Source organism: Triplophysa dalaica, chromosome 1, assembly GCF_015846415.1.
Source record: "Triplophysa dalaica isolate WHDGS20190420 chromosome 1, ASM1584641v1, whole genome shotgun sequence".
NCBI lineage: Eukaryota > Metazoa > Chordata > Actinopteri > Cypriniformes > Nemacheilidae > Triplophysa > Triplophysa dalaica.
In genome coordinates this window covers 10,794,226-10,815,921 of record NC_079542.1, presented here as the reverse complement: position 1 = coordinate 10,815,921, position 21,696 = coordinate 10,794,226, and the positions used below count along the sequence as shown (strand labels likewise).

Genomic DNA, 21,696 nt, shown 5'->3' with positions numbered 1-21,696 from the left:
TACACACATTAAACAACAACTCCTTCCTTGTGGAACATTCTTCCTAACTCGGTCCAGTCAACCACATCCCTCACAACATTAAAATCTACTTAAAACCCATCTCTTCTGTGAATACTTGACAGACAAATGAGAAGAAGAAAAATCTAACCCTCTCTCTTTCTCTCAACCGGTCTTGGTCTAGCTTTTGTTGAAACAAGTAACTTTGTATTAGCACCTATTGTGTTATTGCTCCTGTATGACATATCGCTTTATTGCTCCACGATCTGTCTGAAAGTCGCTTTGGATAAAAGTGTCTGGTAAATGATTAAATGTAAACAACATTAAGAGTTAGGTTTACATTTAAAAACACCGAAATGTAAAATAATGCACTTATTGTTTTGATTATTATAGGAGAGTCATGGTTGTGAATAAGAAATGCTTGTATAAAATGTCAACATTTGTGAGATAAGCCTGTGTTATTTGAACCTTTATAAATACTGATGAAGGATTTAGGATGATGAAGTTTCCTTAATACCAGATGTCCCTTATTATTCATCACTGTGTCTACAAATGCACCCGCTTTGTGACTTACATCAAGCTCTGTAACAAGACGGCAGTCTGAATGTTTCCCCTGAGAAAAAGAATTGTCAATATACTGGTGGTTGAGAGCACAACTTTGTAGTCCATTTCTTGAGGTAGGTAAGTTTATTATTCCCTTGAGACATAGGCCTACAGTGGTACATTATTTAGGTGTCCAATATCAAACACAAACTTTGCTTGTAATGGCCCCAGAATAAATATGTTTAACTTCATAAATCATAGGGCCAAACCACTGAATTATTTAGCATCTAATAAATGAACATGAATAAAATTAAAGTACATTACTCTATATCTGCTTTTCTCTGTACCTGCATTCAACTTGTTGCACTCTTGTGTTAATCTGTACTTTAATTTCCAACAACAGCCAAAATCACATTGTTTATTTCATATACTAGATATGTGGGTTGCTTTTTGTTATCATTTCAGCTACACATTGTGTCGAAGCACTATTACACAAAATTGCATTGTGACATTAGTGCATTGGATACTAAATGGTCTTTATTTTTGTAAATAAACCAGAGTTTTTTAGGTTGTATGCTAAGAGCCTATTTCAATCATTGTATTCAAATTAATTACATGATCTTTAAGAATTATTTTAAGAGAAATTAAAGACATACATAATGATTTGTGGCTTCTGAACTAATACAGTGTCTACCAGGCATATAATTCATTTGCTATCCTTAATTAAATGTACAGAAATTTAAACCAATTCAAGATAAATAGCCATATTGCAGAATTCATAATCACTCCATTAACAATTGAATCACCTCTCAATATCTGAGAAGAAATACAACTTTATTGTGCCTAAGCTTAGCCCATTTGAAAGAAATGGTTTAACAATGCGTTATATAAATGCAAAAATGTCTTGCATCTATTAACCTGATGTCATTTTAAACTTGCATTACTTTTTTCTTCTGCAGAACACGATAGAAAGATATTGTTAACAATGCTGTTAACAAAGCAACACTGGCCCCATTAACTTCCATGGTATGGCCACAAAACCAGAAAGACATTTATAAAAATATCTTTTTTTCCACATTACTGCTGTCCTTCTGAAACCTTGTATGTCCAAATTCACCGTTTTTTCAGGAAATGAACGAAAGATACTGTATTTTTTAAACGATGTGTAGTCAAAATTTACAGCCACTTTTAAATACTTTTCATTGGTTAGATGTTTGCAAAACCCAGTGAAAAACATAAAGGGTGATAATGATTTATGGCAAAAATCACAAAATATGGAGATACGAGGAGATAGAAGGACAGCAATGATATACAATAATAACATAAACATATAAACATATATTGAATGACGGGAGGGTGAATATATGATGACAGAACTAGTATTTGTGGGTGAACTATCCTTTTAATGAAGGTTCGTTTAGGGTTGTCATTTAAATTGAGCACTAGAGGGCATTGTTTACCGATTATGAACATTTTTACTCTTGTAAATGCTGTTTTTGCTACAATTATCCTTTTTTTTTCATTTACAAGGTTGATAAGCTCTTTACCCACAAGGTCATACCCAAAGACATAATAAAGCCCCATAAGATTACAATAAGTGACTCCAATATTTAATAATGTTTGTCTTGAGCACAAGTGAAGATATACTTCAAATAATTTCAAATGATAAAGCCTCAGTCCTTAAACTTTAATTAAATTGAAGCACAATGTAGTGATTCTATGTCATCAGAGGTGTGACGTTCAAGCAAAAGGATAACAAGGCTTTATAACCAAAGCCGTCTTTTTTGAATTTTTAAGTCTTCAATAGGCCTGGAGGAAACTTGTTAGTGAGAGAATGAGCGTGTCATTAGATCTCCAATAATCAGCTGCTAACTTCTTTAATTATGTATGCCGTGTAATTATGGTTCTGTGGTGCTTGTGAAGAAGGATGGCAAAATAAACCATCATGCCTCTTTTTCAAATACTCTTTAATGGAAACTCAATTTAGTGATTTAGTGGACATTGGTTGACACCGGTGTGATGGGTAAATGAACAGCCTCTGTGAGTCACTCAGAAATTTCTGTGAGGTCCATCTGCAGGCTGATTAACTTTCACTCATCAATGTATCCTGTTTATATCCTCCAGATTCTCTCTGCCCTGTGACAAGCTGACCAGACATGATCTCGTTTCAATGTATCCTGTTTATATCCTCCAGATCCTCTCTTCTCTGTGACAAGTTGACCAGACATGATCTTGTTTCATAACGGCTTCTCTGAAGACGATACATCTTTTGTGGTTTCTGAAATTTCTGTTATATAAATAAGTTAAATTTAGATGTTTACTTATTTAAAGTGCTAGAAAACACTGCTCCAGTGTTAACCTTCTTATGTAACCAGACAACCTGCATGCGCCACATTGTAGAGTGCTAATTCAGAAAACCTCTGAATTTGTTTCTTAATAATTGCATTTAATGGAAAAGAAACCAATAGAAAAATCCATGTAAGCCTTTAAAAGATTTATGTGACGCAATTGTTTCATTCTTAAACAAGTGTTGGGCTTTAAAACGTTTTTGACACTGCTTTCTTCCCCAGGAAAAGTAAAATCACAGTTTCTTTCTTTGCATTGCCTGTCCTCCTCAGCTGGCTGTGTTTTGTTTGTGTTAGCCTAAAGATGTAAGGCGTTTGGCTAAAAAAGGATTTGAAGAGAGTGGGTGGAGTGGAAGCGGAGACGTTAAGCAATATTATAAAGGTTAACACCACACACAGAAGTGATATACAATGCAATTAGATAGATAAGCAACTCCTCATCAGAATAAATAAAGCTTTGTAGGCAGGCAAATGTTGAGGCAGATTTTTCAGAAACCCCTAATTACCTCACAGTGACGCACAACATCTCAGACTGTGGACCCCAGTGTGTAGACAGCCCTTCCAGATACTCCTTTTTCACTGATGATTTTGCCCCAAGCAGAAATGAGTGCACTGAAAAACATTGCTGCAGATCAACTCAAATTTGAGTTTTCGGTACAAAAACAACCAATCCAATATGATAGTGACATTGTCACTTAAGAATAGTTGATTTTTAAACACAAATGTCAATTCCATTACAAAATATATGTGCTGGTGATGCTACAAAGGCAGCGTTGCTCTTTTGAGGTATCAGGCGTAAAGATTTGAGGATTTAGTTAATAATCAACTTTATACAGGAAGCAAAAGACATGAAAGAGACACGAGTGCAGCTGACAGCACGATTCCCAGCAAAATCTCTATGAACAGAATGTCGCACTGCGTATGGTACATTTTACTGTGCTCTGTAGACATTTGCTTTTCTTTTTTTTCATATGACAGGACAGAATTTCACTTTGCAATCAAACAATTTTGGTCACATCTGTTCCATCAGTTATTCTCTTATTTTTTATTCTTTCCAGAATCACATGCCAACCTTTGGTTTTGTAACAGCACAGATCACATTTTACTACAATGCACCTACATTTTAATGCAAAATAGTATACATGAAAAATTGTTGCTACCTGGGACAAGCCGTCTTCTACAATTTTACAATAGCAGCATTGTAACTTTGTATTTAATCAGAGATGTACCATTTTATTTGAATTTTTGTTTGGAGTGGAATACACCACTTCAGAAAAATAGAAAAGAATCGCTTGCTGTCATTTCAGCCCAATATTTGTTCAACTCCAACAAAAATAAACCTTAAAGGGATAGTTCACCCAAAAATTAAAATCATGTTATCATTCACTCACAGAAATTCCAAAGCTGTATAAATTACTTATTTCTGATGAACACAGAAAAAGATAATTTGAAGAATGCCTATAACCAGATTTTGCCCCCCATTGACTATAGTAGGAAACATTTAAATAGTAGTCAAAAGTGCCCCAGAACTGTTTGCTTTCCTAAATTCTTCAAAATGTGTTCTTTTTTGTTCAATAGAACAATAAAATAATGTTTTACAATTTTTCCTATAAGGGAGTAAACATCATTCAACACATCATTCAACATCAATGTGATGAGAATGATAAGAAGCAGTTTTTTAACCCAATGTTCATTTTTAAACTGTTTCAAGATCTGAAAACATAAACAATTTGACCAGTTTATCTCACTTCAATTTTCTACACATAAATTTGTTAAGAATTTGGCGGTGATGTTGTCAATCATTTACATAGTGAATCAAAATATGACTGTTTTATTTAAATGCATGCCAATACATTGATGATGCATCTGTGGGCTCACTAATAGGCAAAAACAGTGTTGTTGGCTTAATGATGTGTCTGTGGCTGGCTGGCACATGGGATAATCTTTACTTCACAATGAAGTGACCTGATTGAGCGTCTTTTACTGTTCTGACATCCAACACCCATTTCACAGCTTCATTATACGGCTCGGGTCACGTTTATCAGCCCATTTTGTGGTTTTGGAAATGTTAATGCTTGTTTGTTGTCCTCTGGCATTCCTGCTTTTGTGTTTGGATCTCATTCCCTCCCTCTGATATAATGGGGAGTCTGTGTTGATCGAGTGACAAATAAGGGTCTTGCACTAACAATGGACTTCTGCGCTCTTCTAAAGTGTGTCTAATTGACAGTTCAGATGCGGCTGTGGGTTAGTGAGTCCCCCTGTTGCTATGCTGAAGCTCCTCAGCTTTCCCAACCTAACACATCCTCAGTTTCTGAAAAGCGTGTTTGATATATATATATTTTTGTCATCTTGGCCATCATGTTTCTATTTGTGGTTATTGTTGTGGTGTCAAATATGACTAGATAACATTCTTTCACCAACTTAATATGACACATGCATAAATAGGCTACGTAGAAATGCCTGCTTCTATAAACAATTTAAACATTAAAAGGGAATGCAAAAGGACCATAATACACTTAGCTTGATCACTTGACGGCACAGAGAAATCACACACCCACACAAAATCAATTCCAACACAAGGCCTTTCCAGCTCAGGAAACTAGATTCTCTCAAGGGGATACACAAGGTAGAAAAAGAGTGGGAGATCATTGACGTGCCAGCTAAAGAAAAGAGTCTTCATACATCTTTCAACCACAACAAATATGCCAAGATCTAGTTAGCGTTTAAGGGAATACATAAATAAGCCTTGAAAATAATGAATTTCGATCTCTCCCACACTATTGCTTCCTCTTTGAGATTGGCCTTCAAAGCATTAATCCCACAAACAAGGCTCCGGGAAGCTTTGTTTTAATGTAGTTCAATAATCTAAATGGGAGCTTGAATGTGAGTTTGATTTAGAAAAGCTGTCAAAAGTCTTCAGATGTTGTTTACCTAAAGCCAAACCTAATTAGCGGGCGGCAAACGTTTGCCATGCTGAAAAACTGCAGCAAACTGCCTTTTTTAAATTGTCAAGTCGAATTGTGAATGAAGTCATGCACAACAGTGGCACTGGTTATGTATTGTTTACTGCAATTGCCAGTGTGTATTTTCGGTTCTGTTGCTCTCTTCCATTCTCACACTTGGTCTGGATTTGACACCCTACGGCAATGCTGTCCTACCCGGTAATCGTCTTCTTCAAAATGGTCTACACTGGTATGACAGGAATGACATCCTCAGGACCTTAATTTAGCAATGAGGAAAAAAGTTCTGTGAATATTGGGATATAGGAAATATTTTGCTTAAGTTAAACCATTCGATTGAAATGCGCATTTATGAACCCTGCAAAATGGAATCATTCTTCTTGGAAGCAGATGTAAAAAGTGCTTGTTTGACGTGAACAGTAAGCACAACTATCTGCGAATTGGTCATTATTAAACAGGTAAGAGTGTGCGCTGAAGGAGAAGTTTCTGTCAAGCAATAATACATGAGGTAATTGGAATGTATGACTCATGCAACCCACAGAGAGCCGTGAGACTTAATGGATTCCTGCTTCTAGCTAACAAAAGATCACATTGAAGGGACTAAGACATGATCAAAGTGAATGTTTGCTTTTCATCATATCAGCAGGAAACAACATAATGCCACTTCCTGTGCTCAGAATGGGATTAAAAGATACAATTTATTAACATCTTCGCTGCGAGCCTGTTGCAAGTTTGTTGCCAAGTGAATATGTCTTAAAATGCTTATGAATAGACATAAAAACTTTCGGAATGATCACTCAGCCTTTTTTTTATAGCTTTGTCTTGAATATTTTTTGAGATTTTTTAACCGCAAAACTACCCATTAAAACTGTCATGGAAACACCAAGCTCACCCCACTGCCACGATCACCCGATCCCGATCAACCCGATGTGATTCTCATTGTGGATACTACTCAAAGTGTGGACTACAACAACCGGTGTGTCTCCTTCGATCGAATGCTGTCTGTTCCCAAGGTTCACTCGTGTTTCTCCAATGTTCCCGGATGTTCTCGAAGTTCTTCGAGTTCCATATCTGGTCATTGTCTTCCAAGTCTCCACCAACTCCTGGTAAACTCTCCCAGTCTCCTGCCTTTTCTTTATCGGAGGTTCCATAGACTGTCTCACAGATATATCGTGTTTTTTCAATAAATACTTGTCTAGCTTTTAACCCCTTTTGTTCGAAGTCTCTGTAATGTTACAGAAGACCGGACCTACAATTATAGCCAGGTGGGTATGGACCCTTTCCAGGAGTTGGTGGATTCCCTTCATCGGGTGCTTACTCCAACTCCACCACTCCACCGGCATCAACTGGACCTGTAGCTTCCTTGCATGTCTCCCGGTCAAACCTGCGCCCTACTCTGGTTTGGCGGAGGACTACAATGGATTTTTGCTATAATGGTCACTCACTCTTCCCAACAGAAAGAGCCAAGATCGCCTGCATGCTTTTGCTGTTATCAGGTCGGGCACTCCAATGGACATCCAGTTCCCTAGAATCTGCAACCGTACCAATTAAGTCGAAAATACTCAACTGTCCATGAAAGAACGTCAACGTCAACTGACCCAGAGTCTGTGTATCTAGTGTGGTTCCCCAGTGCATTTTTGTAGAAATTGTCCCATTCGACCTCCACGTCCCACGGTGAGTATTGTTACCTTTTCTTCTATCAATGTGCATCCGCTCACAACTGTTGTAACACTCACTCCCCTGACCAATGTGTTTCAGTGGATGCCCTTCTCGACTCTGGGTCAGCCAGCAATTTCATCTCAACAAATCTCTGCAAGCAACTCCAGCTTACTAAGAAGCTCAATGACTTCTCCTACAAAGTGCAGTCAATCACAGGAAAACCTCTAGGCCATGGACAAGTTCACTTTGGTGTAGGCCCTATCAGACTCCAAATTGGTCATCTCCACGTGGAAGAAATCTGTTTGCTGGTTCTGGAGGATTCCCGCAGAAGCTCTATTCAATCATGTGTTCCATAACTTCGCCATTCTGTAGGATATAGTGTCCGACCAAGGACCACAGTTCTTTTCCCAGGTCTGGAATGCCTTCTTACTCCTAGGTGTGACCATAAGTCTGACCTCTGGGTATCATCCGCAGAGTAACAATCAAACGGAGAGAAATTCAAGAGATTGGTCGCTACCTTCATACCTTCTGCCATAGTCACCAGAACTCCTGGAACCGGTTCCTTGCCTGGGCGGAGTACGCACAGAACTCCCTCCAGCAATCAACCACCATCCTTAGTCCATTCCAGTGCGTACTCTGCCACCAACTCCAGAAAGCCATCAGAACCCATCAACACAAATCAGATACCCACAGAGCACCTACACCTTCCTACCAACCCAGACAGCAGGTATGGCTCTCCACCGGAGACATTTGCCTCAGACTTCCCTGTAAAAAGCTGAGTCCCAGATTCATTGGTCCCTTTCCCATCCTACGTCATATCAATGAGGTCACCTATCAGCTGAAGCTGCCACCGCAATACAGGATTCATCCCACATTCCATGTCTCTCCCCTAAAACCCTTTCATTTACCAGGTTCTCCAGTCTCCACAGATCGCTCTGACGAATCCCCTCTTCCGTAGATCCTTGATGATGGTACCGTGAAAGAGATCCTTTACTCTCGCCGTCGTGGTTGGCAGCTGGAATACCTTGTAGACTGGGAAGGATACGGACCAGATGAAAGGTCCTGGGTCAACCGAAAGTACATTCTAGATCCCAGTCTACTCACAGATTTCCACAGTTCCCATCCCGAAGCTCCAGCCCCATGTGGCCTAAGTTTGGGTTCTGTCACGGAAACATCAAGCCTGCGCACCTGATCATCATCCTCAATAACAGCACTCACTATTAAAGCCAGCCACGAATACTCAGACACTGTCCAGTCTCCCTTATGGAAAGTGGACTCAACCCCTGTGCTTCTCATTGTGAATCCTACTCACCGTGTGGACTACTCCAACCTCTGTCTCCTCTATCGAACAGCGTCTGTTCCCTCATGTTTCTCCAATGTTCGAGTTCAATATCTGGTCATTGTCTTCCACGTCTCCACCAACTCCTTGTAGACTCTCCCAGTCACCCGCCATTGCATTATCACAGATATATCGTGTTTTGTCAATAAATACTTGTCTGGCTTTTAAACCCTTTGTTTTCCGAGTCTCTATACCGTTACAAAATCTTTAGAAAGTTAAAAAATACTGCAATTTCTTAAATTATATTTCTACAGTAACAATGAAATGTAAATGCGGTGAAAGATTAAAAGTTTCATGAATAAAATTGAAAATATCCAAATTTTTCCTGTTATTGTTACAGCCTAATTCAGTAATGGACCAGGATGTAGGATAAATACTTTTTCTAGCCAACTTGGCACACAGTTTAGCAATAAGTACTCTTACTAGATTAGTAAGCATCTTAATATTACATATAAAATAAGTTATTATAATATAGTGTGGCCTGGAAATAGGGGAACACTGGGGGATGCAGTCCAGGCTATATGACATGTTCTGCATATGGTTTAAAAATGTAAAATTTGGTTCCCTTGGCCATTTCCAGCACTGAATAAAAGAAATAGTATAAATGTGATTCAAATGGAGAAAAAGGATAAAACACGTTAAACAAAATGTACTACAAAACATGGTTTGGCACAAGATGGTGGATTATGGACTCTAAACATACCAGTAAGTATTGTAATGTGGCAAATGAATGCTATTTAAAACATATAGTACACAAAAAGCACACATAAGAAATGAATGAATACTGTGAAAACAGCACATTTTTTCCTCCTCTTGTTTTGGATATCAACTCGGTAACTTTACGCAATGAGTCATCGTCAGCGTCCTTATTACGCATGGACCAAAATCAATCTAGCCTATAAGGTGGAGCAAAACAAGTAGAGAACTGAATGGTCTGTCGGTAGAGCAAACATAAGGTAACTGGACAGCGGGAACTGTATCATAACTTGAATCTCAGTGTGCAGGACGTGTACAGCCTTGGCTTTAACGATGGAGAGCTACAAACTCCTGACAACAGCGATGGCGTGCGCCGTGCTGCTGTCCTTTGTTCGCGGTGCTGAAATCGACAACTTTGACAAAGAGTCTGACTTTGAAACGAGAGCCCTGAGAGATTTTTACCCAAAGGACCCAAATTTGACCAACGAAAAGCAGCTTGTAAGTATCGCGCAATTCTTTGTCTTTTTTAGAGGAGAGTAAACGCAATTGTAAAGTGCTTTATTATTGTTTTCCAAAAATGTTTAAATAAATGAACCTGTAACAATTTCCATGCAAAAGCTCGGGGCTTTACAAGACGTTCTGACCAAACTGCAGACTAAACGGATCTCACTTTGGGAAAAGAAGTTTGGGCGCGTTCCCATAGTGAGTATAAACTATCATTCTGTTTTTTCTGAACCAGTTCAATTTCACTGTTTTCTTTTTTTTACTTAAAACTACACAATTGCCGATCAAATTACTGCAATGAGATTACATTTATGCATTTGGCACATGCTTTTATCCAACGCGAATTACATGGCATTATAACTTACATTTGTTTCTGACTATGTGCAATCCCTGTGATCGAACCCATGACCTTAGCGTTGCTGTCGTCATGCGCTAACCACAGAGCCACATGAAAGGCAGATTAAATGTGGTTCTTAATACAACTTTTTCAATTTGATCAGATCTGGTCTGTCTGGTGACTTGAAATAATTGTGCCAAATTGCTTTGTTAAATAAATGCAATTGTCTAACACAGATCTTTTGTTTTCATATCAGTGCGACGTTGGGGAGCAATGCGCCATCAGGAAAGGATCAAGAATCGGCAAAATGTGTGACTGTCCGCGCGGAGCGTTTTGCAATTACTTTTTGCTGAAGTGCTTGTAAAGAAAAAGATGGAATGTGAATTGGAAACACACATATATTAAAGATATTTATACATGGTCACTTCTATTTTTATGATTATAAAGTGTTATCAGAAGAACAGATGAATTTAAAAGATTGTTGTATTATTTGCTGTTCTCGATGTGTGAAACCTGAATAAATTGTTTTCTTGTTTTCTAAGGCTGTCTTTGAGTTTCTTATCATAATGGAATATAAAATATTTATTAAATGGCACAAATTAACATTATCAACACTGTTCATTGTATAATTGCAGAAAACAAATTTAATGCCACAAAGGTACTAACACTGATCCGTGTATAATAAACTTTATTTTCAGATTTAGTAACTGATAAACATGATCAATTTGTTAATTTGGGGTAATTATAAAGTGGAAATTTTATTATTCCACATTAATATTAAGACTATACACCATCTCATATTATTGTGGTTGAATTATTATTAAAATGGAGGGGATTTAATTTTCTAATTCTCCTCATTATGTTTTAATACCTGTTAAATTGGTGTGCTTTACACATCTCATTTGCATGCGTTCATCAAGATGAAAGTATAAAGGGGAAATGAAAAGCCTCTGACTCATAAGCGAGGATGAGGAAAAAAGTGCAGAGATAGTACAGGCTGTCCCATGATTACTTCTGCCTGAGTCCAGCATGCAGCCAAGCAGCAAAACACCCAAATTCCCTTAGATGTCAGTCAGAATCTAAACTTAAATGTGAGCTTTCACTTCTTGTTAAGTTCATTTATGCTTATTATTTTTTTACAGATGTCAAGCAGAAGAACAGAGTAAACGGGACTCTGTAGTCATTTCTATCATTATACAACATCACAGTCTTATGCAGACTGTACACAATTATATAAATGTCTTAGGATGTTTTAATAATGAAATGGTAACAACACTGTAAAACTTTGCTGTAATTTCGCAGCAGGTTTGCCAGTAACTTACTGTATATTTAATGTACAATTTTGTTTTAAGCATAAACTTATCTAGTTTATATATTTTTCTTTCATAAATAAAACTAAATATCTTGGGTCACTTTTCCTGTTATGTAAATGTATCGTAATTTAAGAAGTTGTTAATATATTAACAGAAGAAAAATTGAAAAATGCTTAGGAAGAATGTCATTTTTTGCAGTGTTGCTGTGCAAAAGCCAGTCTCTTCTTGCTAATTTTGAATCTCAAAAGTCAAAGTGTTTTAATTTTGATTAAAGTAATTGAAAACATTACTAATTGTAAAGTATATTAAGTGGTAATTAAATCTACTTACTGGCAAACCTGCAGCAAAAACTAAAGTTTTACAGTGAAGATGTATAGATGTTTTTGCATTTTAAAATGTTTTTCCCTTTTATCCAAGTAACATTTAACAGGTTGTCTGACAAATGAATGTAATCTCAAATATCTCTACATAGGACTTAATTTAGACTAGAGGCAGACACAGAGTGCAATTTTATTCAAGTACTTTAAAAACCCCACTTTTGTGGTGTTTGATATTATATCATAACAATTTTTCATTATCCAAGTTATTCATTTGGTTCTAAAATTGCATTAGGGTCCTGGAAAATAAACTGTTTACATGTGACGTAAATGTGAGCAAATCTGTGTATGATGTGTAATAAAACTGTCATTTGCTTAGAATAACAGAATTAGATCTGTTTATTGTATTAACATGAGATTAAAAAATGACCACAGAGACTGTAAACACAAATAACCATTATACTCAAACTCCTAATAAATCTGATTGGGGAATCTATCCGAATAAATGACACAATGAACATTTATTTTGTGCGCACAAAAAAAAACTGTGCAAATAGGCCTTTCAAAAGAAGTACTATAATCTGAAGCTGATTAAGTCTGGATCATATCTAATAGTTTATTTAGATAAAATATAGTTAACTGAATTGTAAAAGCAACTACAATACAAATATTAGTCAAATTAGTCAAATGTAAGTAAAAGCAATATGTATCGTTCTCTCAAATTCCGATGTGCTCTTATGAATTCAGAGTATAAAGCAGTATAACACAATGTAAGAAAATGGACTACAATAAGCACTGTGATACAATAAACCAAAAAATGACACTCCACTGGTTCTCAATATTTCTGCTTGTACATTTAACATTGTTTTTAAACTGATGGCAGTCAGTGTTTATTTTCTTTTGAGAACATCTGCCTACATGTCCACAACTGTGACAATAAATACACACGCTCAATATAAGCAGGCCAAATCAGTCACATTACAAAATATAACTAGCATACACAAAATCTGTATATCGAGATAACAGGAAAAGCTTTATTTTGTGTATGATTTGTACACAGAATTCCAACTAAACTCTCAAAAAATTTAAGAAACAAGGAAAACAAACTTGGTTACGTTTGTCCTTCAGAATTATGCTAAACAAAATCTGAACATTAAAATGCGATTGGCTTTGATAAAGAAAATCCATGTTTACTCTTTACAGTTGGACACTGAATATTCCAACTGTTGTTGTCACCAGCAGCAAAACCATATTCTTGATTTAATATTTGAGCAATAAATAAAACAAAATTAAATCAACTTATTATAAATGAACTAACTAAAACAGGCTCAGCAGCTCATTTAAACCACGTAGGAGTTCCACAGTTTATAACTCATTTTAAGGTTAGATATAACTGGGTTTATAACAACCCTTATTGATCCCCAACCTGGCAACCAAAAAAATTGACACACTTGGAAACGGCAGCGAAAAACATCTTGTCGCCACTAAACAAGGCTGCAACTGAATCAACAAAGTTGTATCGTAACCCTGGTACCACTCTGGACCTTTACTGGTCTTCCTGAAAAGGGTAGCACAGAGCTGGGGGGAAACCTTGACTCCTGGGCTGTTCATCCAGCAGAACCAAATCTTCTACATCTTGTCCACTGAACCTACGGCGACAAACTTTCACTGTCACTTTATGTCCTTGAAATACTTTAAGCGCCTCCTTGGAAGCCATCGCTCTGGCGGCACTCTCATCGCGTCCATAACCCGTACCCATGTAGACGGTTTGGCAGCGCAGTTCACATACTTGCCCTTCTTTCTGGGTACGTCCCATAGGCAGATCAGGAATGTCTTTGAGTGGAACAAACACACAGTTAAGACTTGCCTTGCATGACTCCACACAACTGCGCAGGATCTCGAAATGTTCCAGGTTGGGACCGAAGCCGCCGGCAGACACAAGCTTCCATGCAACAGCCTTGTAGAGTCTATTGAAAAAGGGCTGATGCTTTGCAAGAGCCCCTGGTGGAGGACCCCGTTTTACTGGATGCCCAACACTCCTCACATGAGTTTTGGTGTCTGTAAGTGATGGCATTCAGCAGTTTAGCAAAATGCGAGCAATAAATTATAAATAAAAATAATTATTGATTATATTTTATTTACCTGAGCTGGAAGGTCTTTTTCCTTTTCCCATGATTTCATCTCTAGTCTTCCACTCAGGGGCGTCTTTTACAGTGATTCCTTCTGCCATCTCCTTTACTTTGTCCATTACAGGTTGTGGATACCTGCATGAACCAAACACAGTTATTTTTTAAACAAATGCATTTTTATGAATATACAAAATAGAAATAACGGTCAAAGTGAGACAATTACCGACAGCCCAGAAACACATGGTTGGCCCAAACCATGGACAGAGAGAGCAGCCTGTCCAAACTAGGACTTGGAGTCCCAGGTTGGATTGTGGGAAAGACCTCAATATTGCGCAGTATAAACTCTTTTCGAGCATGCCATTGTTTATTCGTCTCACAGTGTGTTTTCAGCGATTCCACCCAGTTTGCAAGATGGGGATTCTGACTGAGAAACTCTGAGACAATATCTTCTCCCGTCTCCGCCGCCATCACTAAAAAAACAAAGCATAACGTTAACCCATCTTAAGGAATTCATACAGTCATAGATAGAAAAGTGTGTCCCACCTGTTAAAAAACAATCAATGTGTGTAAAGGACTGTCAGGTTCTGAAGGCTGTAAGTTATATCTGAAAATGTTACCCAGCGACAGAAAAACAAAGAGTTCACCAGTGGTTGCCTTAACAATATGACGTTTTAAAGAGAACAACTAGCATACAAATCAGCAACTTATGTAACGTTAGTTAGCTCAACGTAGTAAGTGTTAAATTCAATGTAGTTTTAGCATTGTTTTGATATTGTGAGCAAATTATCATGTTATAGTTACTGAAAAAATAGATATTGACGGCCTCCATGTAATAGAGCACTATCTTTCTCTTGTAACAACTTTATTTAGGTTCACTGTCTAAGTCGCCTCAAAATGACTTCACATACTTCACTGAACAAAACATCCAAAAATAAAAAACAAGAAAGTAAACAACGGACCTTTGGGCAGGAACGAGCACTCTTTACCTCTAAAGATATTTTCTGTGTTGACTCTTCATCAGCAGTAAGTAGTAAAATATGATTTTGAAGTGTCCGAGTGGCTCTAGCCGAGCACTTCCCCTGTCGCGCTCGTGATTGCGTCATCAACATGTGACCAGGGTTTTGGCGCTGTGAAAAGCATCATGATATGAAGTTTCTGTTTTTGTTATTGTGCATTAATTTGATAGCGACATTTGACTAACAGTAAGATGATACACGAGCTACTGCTGGCATTGAGTGGGTATCCTGGGACCATATTCACCTGGAATAAACGGAATGGATTGCAGGTATTTTATGCAGCAGACTATAAGTCTATAGTGACTATACAGACTATACTGTAATGATGTAATGATGCATTTATTTCTGTGTAGGTGTATTACAGGGTGGTACAATTGCGATAGTGCTGAATGAAAGTGCGATGATAATGTACATTAATAATGTAAAATATGCCTATTTTTCCATATTATTTTTGATAATATATGATGGCCTTAAAAAGGTCTTACTATGCTACAGAGAAAGTGTCGATCGGAATAACGGTGTTTCGGAATGATTATTATATTTATTTATATCTTTTTTGTTAGTTTTTATACTTGTTTTTTTCTCTCTTCAAGGTTTAAAATGGATCTGTAAATCTTCTTTCAATGCTGTTTTCTTACCTCTACTGTCTAAAATGTTTTTTTCTGTTAAGCTGCTTTGCAACAAGGCAAAATTGTTGAAAGCACTACATAATTCAATTGAATGAAATATTTTAGGTTTGTTTGTAATGGTACGTCAATCAATATTATAGTAATATTTATGTAGTGAATCAGTGTTAAGGATGAAATTAGTTTTTTTAAAGATTGTTGCTCATCACAGGTTTCCCAGGACCTGCCGTTCCTCCACCCCAGTGAAACCTGTGTCCTCAATCGACTCTGCAAAATGGGCACTGACTATGTGCGTTTCACAGAATTCATAGAGCAACACACAGGTCACGTCCACCAACAGGTAAGCAGACTTGATTCTGCGCGCAAACTGCGTTTTCATTTCTGCATAATGTAAATTACAAGACACCGAATTGTGATTTCTTAAACATGTTTTTGTGGTGTCACTACGTTCACACAGGAGCACTATTCCACCCAACCGACTCAGTCTGGGCTTTATGGCATTTACCTGCGGGCATTCTGCACTGGACTGAACTCTATGCTGCAGCCTTATCGACAAGCTTTACTGGATCTTGAAAAAGAGGTTTTGCATTTGAAAAGTCATTATGATGGTTATGAAGTCATATTTGCAGATAATATTAAAGCAAGGACATTTTTCTAACAGTTTCTCGGTGATCCACACCTCTCCATTTCTCATGTGAACTACATGCTGGAGCAGGTAGGATATTTTTTTTAATATGTATTATCAGTCCCTATACAGCTAAAATGTTTCTATTATCAGCTCAACAATTTTAGTTTTCTAAAAATGTTATAGAAAATTTAACTTTAAGGTGCTGTGTGAATTTTTTTGGAGGATCTATTGACAGAAACAATATAATATACATAGCTATGTCTTCAGAGGTGTATAAAGACCTTACATATGTTTTACTACTTAGAAGGAGCTATTTCTATCTACATACACAGCAGGTTCCCTTGAACGGAATTCGCCATTTTGTTTCTACAGTACTAGCACTATATGGGAAAATTCTTTACTTAGCGCATTTCATAAATATTTGATCTATATATATCCGATGTCATCTTAGTGCTGTTTCAGCCGCCGTAGTGCTTTGAAAAGGAGGGGAGGAGTGAGCCTTTGCTTGCAATTTGCAACCTCACCGCTAGATGGCGCAAAATGTTGTACACTGGCCCTTTAAGTTGCATAATATTCTAGTGTTAGTCTGTGTTTTGCGAGCGTCGATGAAAATAATGAAAATCAGACCTTTTAAAATACAAGTTTATATAAGTTAACATGCTCACGGATTTGATTTCTCATCTAGAAATAGTACAGAATCCCAAGTAGAATTTGTTTATATTTTTTCAGGGTAGAAACATTTAAACCCCACTGTATGTATTCTATATGTATACAATATAACATTAAAATTGTTTATTCTGTTGCTCAGTTTCAGCTTCTCTTCCCGTCTGCGATGGTTGTTGTGGAAACCATCAAATCCCAAAAGGTCTGTAGTACGATAGCTGCCACCAATTTTCCCAAAAATGATGGCTAGGAAACATAACCATTGCAAAAATGTTCCCTCATTCGTTTTTAACAGATTCACGGCTGCCAGATCCTAGAGACGGTTTACAAGCACAGCTGTGGAGGTTTGCCTCCTGTCAGAATGGCCTTAGAGAAGTAAGCACACATCTAAAACCCAATCCTAACACAATCCTGAGACACCCTAATGCATAAACATGCAATATTTGTCCCTGGTCTAATGGTAGTGCGTTTTTTCACCAGGATTCTTGCAGTGTGTCACGGTGTGATGTATAAACAGCTGGCTGCATGGATGCTGCACGGGCTGCTGCTGGATAAGAGTGAGGAGTTCTTCATTAAGCAGGGCCCCAGTGCGGGCGGGGCCGCAGCATCTCAGGAGGAGGAGGAAGAAGACCTGGGTATAGGTGGACTGAGTGGAAAACAGCTCCGGGAACTGCAGGACCTGGTTAGTCACTCTTGACCTGAATATGAGTCTCCTGTGGTTCTGTCATTCAGGTTGTGATTGACCCAGTAATAAAGATAGTTTTAATCCACAAATGGGAATCAAACCCATCGCCTTGGTGTTGCTTGTGCCATGCTCTGCAAACTCAGCTACAGGAACATCATTCATTTTTTCTACTGGCTGTTGTGATGTCATCCCAATTGGTACATGTTTTCCGGTTTATTCCTGTCCTTCTCTGTAGAGGTTGATTGAGGAAGAAAACATGCTCGCTCCCTCCCTGCAACAGTTCTCCCTGCGTGTCGAGATGCTTCCCTCATACATCCCGGTCCGGGTAGCTGAAAAAATCCTCTTTGTTGGCGAGTCGGTACAAATGTTTGAGAATCACAATCAGAGCCCGTCCCGAGCCGGTGAGTGGATGGCATGTGTCAGCTGCTGTCCCGTACTCAGAGCATTTGTGAGGGGTTTTCTAATCTAACACTGCCCTCATGTGGTTGATCAGGGTCCATACTGAAGCATCAGGAGGACATGTTTGCTGCAGAGCTTCATAGACTCAAACAGCAGCCTCTTTTCAGTCTGGTGGACTTCGAGAATCTTGTTGATGGCATTCGGAGCACAGTCGCTGAGGTTGGTCTGATATCTAAAATGTTATATAAGGGTGAATCTTACTGAGCCTCGCCAGAAAATGTACATTTTCTAGATAAATTGAATTAAATTCTCAATACATCAAGTATTTTGGAGTAAGATTAACGCACAACAGTCAGACCAGATGAAATAATGTTTTACCTTTGTTAATTCTGTAGCATTTATGGACATTAATGGTGGAAGAATCTGATCTCTTGGGACAGCTCAAGGTACATAAAGAAATAGAGAAGACAATTTTAATGTATGATACACATGGTTTTGCTTTTTTAATACCATGTGTTATGTTTTATTAAGATCATAAAGGACTTTTACTTGTTGGGTCGTGGTGAATTGTACCAGGCTTTTATTGACCTTGCTCAGCATATGCTTAAAACCCCACCATCGGCTGTTACTGAACATGGTATTCATAAACGTATCAATATACATTTATACTATTTAATATTGATAACCTCTTTAAAAAATTAATATATTCATATCACATATGTTTTTTAGATGTCAATGTGGCCTTTCAACAAGCAGCTCACAAAGTTCTGCTCGACGATGACAATCTTTTGCCCCTCCTGCACCTCACCATAGACTACCAAGGAAAAGAAGGCAAAGGTATCAACCACAAACAAGACCGCATTCACATACAGACGTGCTCAAACTTGTTGGTACTCCTCCACAAAAAAACGAAGAATGCACAATTTTCTCTGACATAACTTGAAACTGACTAAAGTAATTGGCATCCATCATTGTTTATTCCATATATAATAGAAATCAGAGTTTGCTTTTGAATTTTTATTCAGCATAATATTGTAAATAATAAAACAAATGAAAATGTCATGGACAAAAATGATGGGACCCTTAACCTAATATTTTGTTGCACAACCTTCGAGCCTTCAAACGTTTTCTGTAGCTCTCAGTGAGACTTCTGCACCTGTTAACAGGTAGTTTGGCCCACTCTTCATGAGCAAACTGCTCCAGCTGTCTCATGTTTGATGGGTGTCTTCTCCAGACTCCAAGTTTCAGCTCTTTCCATAGATGTTCAGGAGGATTCCGATCAGGACCTTCAGAATTGGACTATTCTGAAGGCCACTTCAAAATAGTCCAATGTTTTGTTCTTATCGTTTCTTGAGTGATTTTAGCTGTGTGTATTGGGTCAATATCCTGTTTGAGGACCCATGAGCTGTGACAGAGCTTTCTGACACAGGGCGTTTCGCTCCAGAACACCTTGATAGTCTTGAGATTTCATTGTGCCCTGCACAGATTCAAGGCACCCTGTACCAGATGGATTCTTTTCTTTATGAGCTCCTCAGACAACTCTATTCCTTGCTTTCTCTGGTCCATGTTCAGCGTGGTGCACACAATGATCCCAAACAGCACAGTGACAACTTTTCTCAAATGTATTAGTTTGAAATATCACTATAAACCAAGTATGTATTATCTTTCCTAAGGGGTACCAACAAATGCATCCAGGCCATTTTAGAAAATCTTTGTAGAATAACCCAAAAAATCATCTCTTGCCACAGCTTCTTTGCTTTATTCTATGACATACCAAAGGCATGCAAGTATACATGATACAACAGCTTGTAATTTCATCACTCTTCAGGAGGATTGAAGCATTATTTCAATGAGCTGTAAGGGTACCAACAGATTTGAGCACGTCTGTATTAAATACTTCACATAATAATTGGATAACTGCGCTTGCAGAGGCTTCTGGGAATCGAGAGGGCACCACTCCTCCACAGGAGACTTCTCCTCGTGAGGCTCCGCCTACTGGTTGGGCAGCGCTGGGATTGGGTTACAAGGTTCAATGGCCCCTGCATATTCTTTTCACTCCTGCCGTGTTGGAAAAGTACATCACTTTTTCGTTTTAACTATTAGTATTTTTATATCTGTTTATTTGAATTGCATCAACATCACAGCGACCTGCATCTTATATTAATCTGCTTTTTTATTCTTGGTAGGTATAATGTGGTGTTCCGTTATCTGTTGAGTGTCCGTCGAGTCCAGTCTGAGCTGCAGCACTGCTGGGCTTTACAGATGCAGCGCAAGCATCTCAAATCAAACCAGATGGATGCCGTCAAATGCAGACTCCGCAATCATATGGCCTTCTTAGTGGACAATCTTCAATATTACCTGCAGGTTATCTCCTAGAAAATATTTTTTAATTCTGTAACAAGAAAGAATGTTTTGTATTCTGTAAATTATACTGTCATTTCCTTTATTCTTCATCAGGTGGATGTTTTGGAGTCCCAGTTTTCACAGCTCTTACAACAAATCAACTCCACACGAGACTTTGAGAGCATACGATTGGCCCATGACCATTTTCTCAGCAATTTACTCGCCCAGTCTTTCATTCTGCTCAAGCCTGTGAGTGTCCAAACCAAACCTCTCTGCATCTCGAGAGTCATGCAGTGTGTTAAAAAGGCGCTTCTTTTGGTTGTAGTTTCATATTTAAGGGTCCATATTATGTTAAACACTAAAAGTTAACCATTTCTTTCTCATTTTCATAATTATCTTCTATCTTTTTTAATTTACAGTTCAGTTTATTGACTAACAGTTCTTTGTTGACAGTCAGTGTTTGTGATGGTATTCTTTAAATGAATCATGAACTGGTGAAATACGTAAAATTAGCTTTTTCATGACCCCTTTAACTGTTTCACTCCCAGGTGTTTCACTGTTTAAATGAAATTCTGGATCTCTGTCACAACTTCTGTTCCCTGGTCAGTCAGAACGCTGGTCCTCTGGAAGAAAGAGGAGCAGGCCAGCTGGATATTCTGGTTAAGGTAGCTTTGTCTGTGTCATTGGATTTTGAAACGATTCCATAATCGAGATTGTATTACTGAAGTATGATGCTGTATTTTCACATGACAGGGTTTCAGTCGTCAGTCTTTCCTGCTCTTCAAGATTCTTTCCAGTGTGCGTAACCACCAGATAAACTCTGACCTGGCTCAGCTCCTGTTACGACTAGACTACAACAAATACTACACCCAGGCAGGAGGCACGCTGGGAAGGTAGGCCTGTGCAATGCAGCATTATACGGAGTTGATTCATGCAAAAAATGTAACTAATGGCATGTTTGTTGTCCTGTAGTTTTGGGCTATAGAGCAGAGTTTGAAGATCTCAGATGCACACCTTTCACAATTGTCCATTTCAGATTATTAAAAGCAATTGTATAATACAGTATTTGTCAGTTTGTACATTCAATTGTTAATTTATGTTATGCTTATGTGTCTATATCACAGTTTGTTTCTTGACTTTGACAATGAATTGTATATACTGCAACGGTAAAAATATATGGAAATGTAAGCATCTGTT

The 21,696-nt window shown here is 37.9% G+C and overlaps 3 protein-coding genes across 3 annotated transcripts; 2 read left to right on the top strand and 1 right to left on the bottom strand.

The window, feature by feature from the left end:
• Positions 1 to 9,787: 9,787 nt before the first annotated feature.
• On the top strand, positions 9,788 to 10,766 carry cart3 (cocaine- and amphetamine-regulated transcript 3). Its single transcript, XM_056751191.1, has 3 exons — positions 9,788 to 10,037; positions 10,158 to 10,241; positions 10,637 to 10,766. The coding sequence occupies exons 1-3, from the start codon at positions 9,873 to 9,875 to the stop codon at positions 10,742 to 10,744; spliced, it is 357 nt and encodes a 118-aa protein (XP_056607169.1). The 5' UTR covers positions 9,788 to 9,872; the 3' UTR covers positions 10,745 to 10,766.
• Positions 10,767 to 12,601: 1,835 nt separating this feature from the next.
• On the bottom strand, positions 12,602 to 15,236 carry cdkn2aip (CDKN2A interacting protein). The gene is made up of 4 exons (XM_056744075.1): positions 15,099 to 15,236; positions 14,363 to 14,609; positions 14,153 to 14,274; positions 12,602 to 14,068 (listed from the first exon to the last, which is right to left on the bottom strand). The coding sequence occupies exons 2-4, from the start codon at positions 14,605 to 14,607 to the stop codon at positions 13,557 to 13,559; spliced, it is 879 nt and encodes a 292-aa protein (XP_056600053.1). The 5' UTR covers positions 14,608 to 14,609; positions 15,099 to 15,236; the 3' UTR covers positions 12,602 to 13,556.
• Positions 15,236 to 21,684, top strand: tubgcp4 (tubulin, gamma complex associated protein 4). The gene is made up of 18 exons (XM_056744066.1): positions 15,236 to 15,424; positions 15,993 to 16,121; positions 16,239 to 16,361; positions 16,443 to 16,496; positions 17,218 to 17,274; positions 17,368 to 17,447; positions 17,553 to 17,754; positions 17,993 to 18,158; positions 18,251 to 18,375; positions 18,552 to 18,602; positions 18,688 to 18,793; positions 18,886 to 18,993; positions 20,086 to 20,230; positions 20,343 to 20,520; positions 20,614 to 20,748; positions 21,048 to 21,164; positions 21,253 to 21,392; positions 21,472 to 21,684. Exons 1-18 carry the CDS (start codon positions 15,347 to 15,349, stop codon positions 21,482 to 21,484), a joined length of 2,007 nt encoding a protein of 668 aa, XP_056600044.1. The 5' UTR covers positions 15,236 to 15,346; the 3' UTR covers positions 21,485 to 21,684.
• Positions 21,685 to 21,696: the final 12 nt, after the last annotated feature.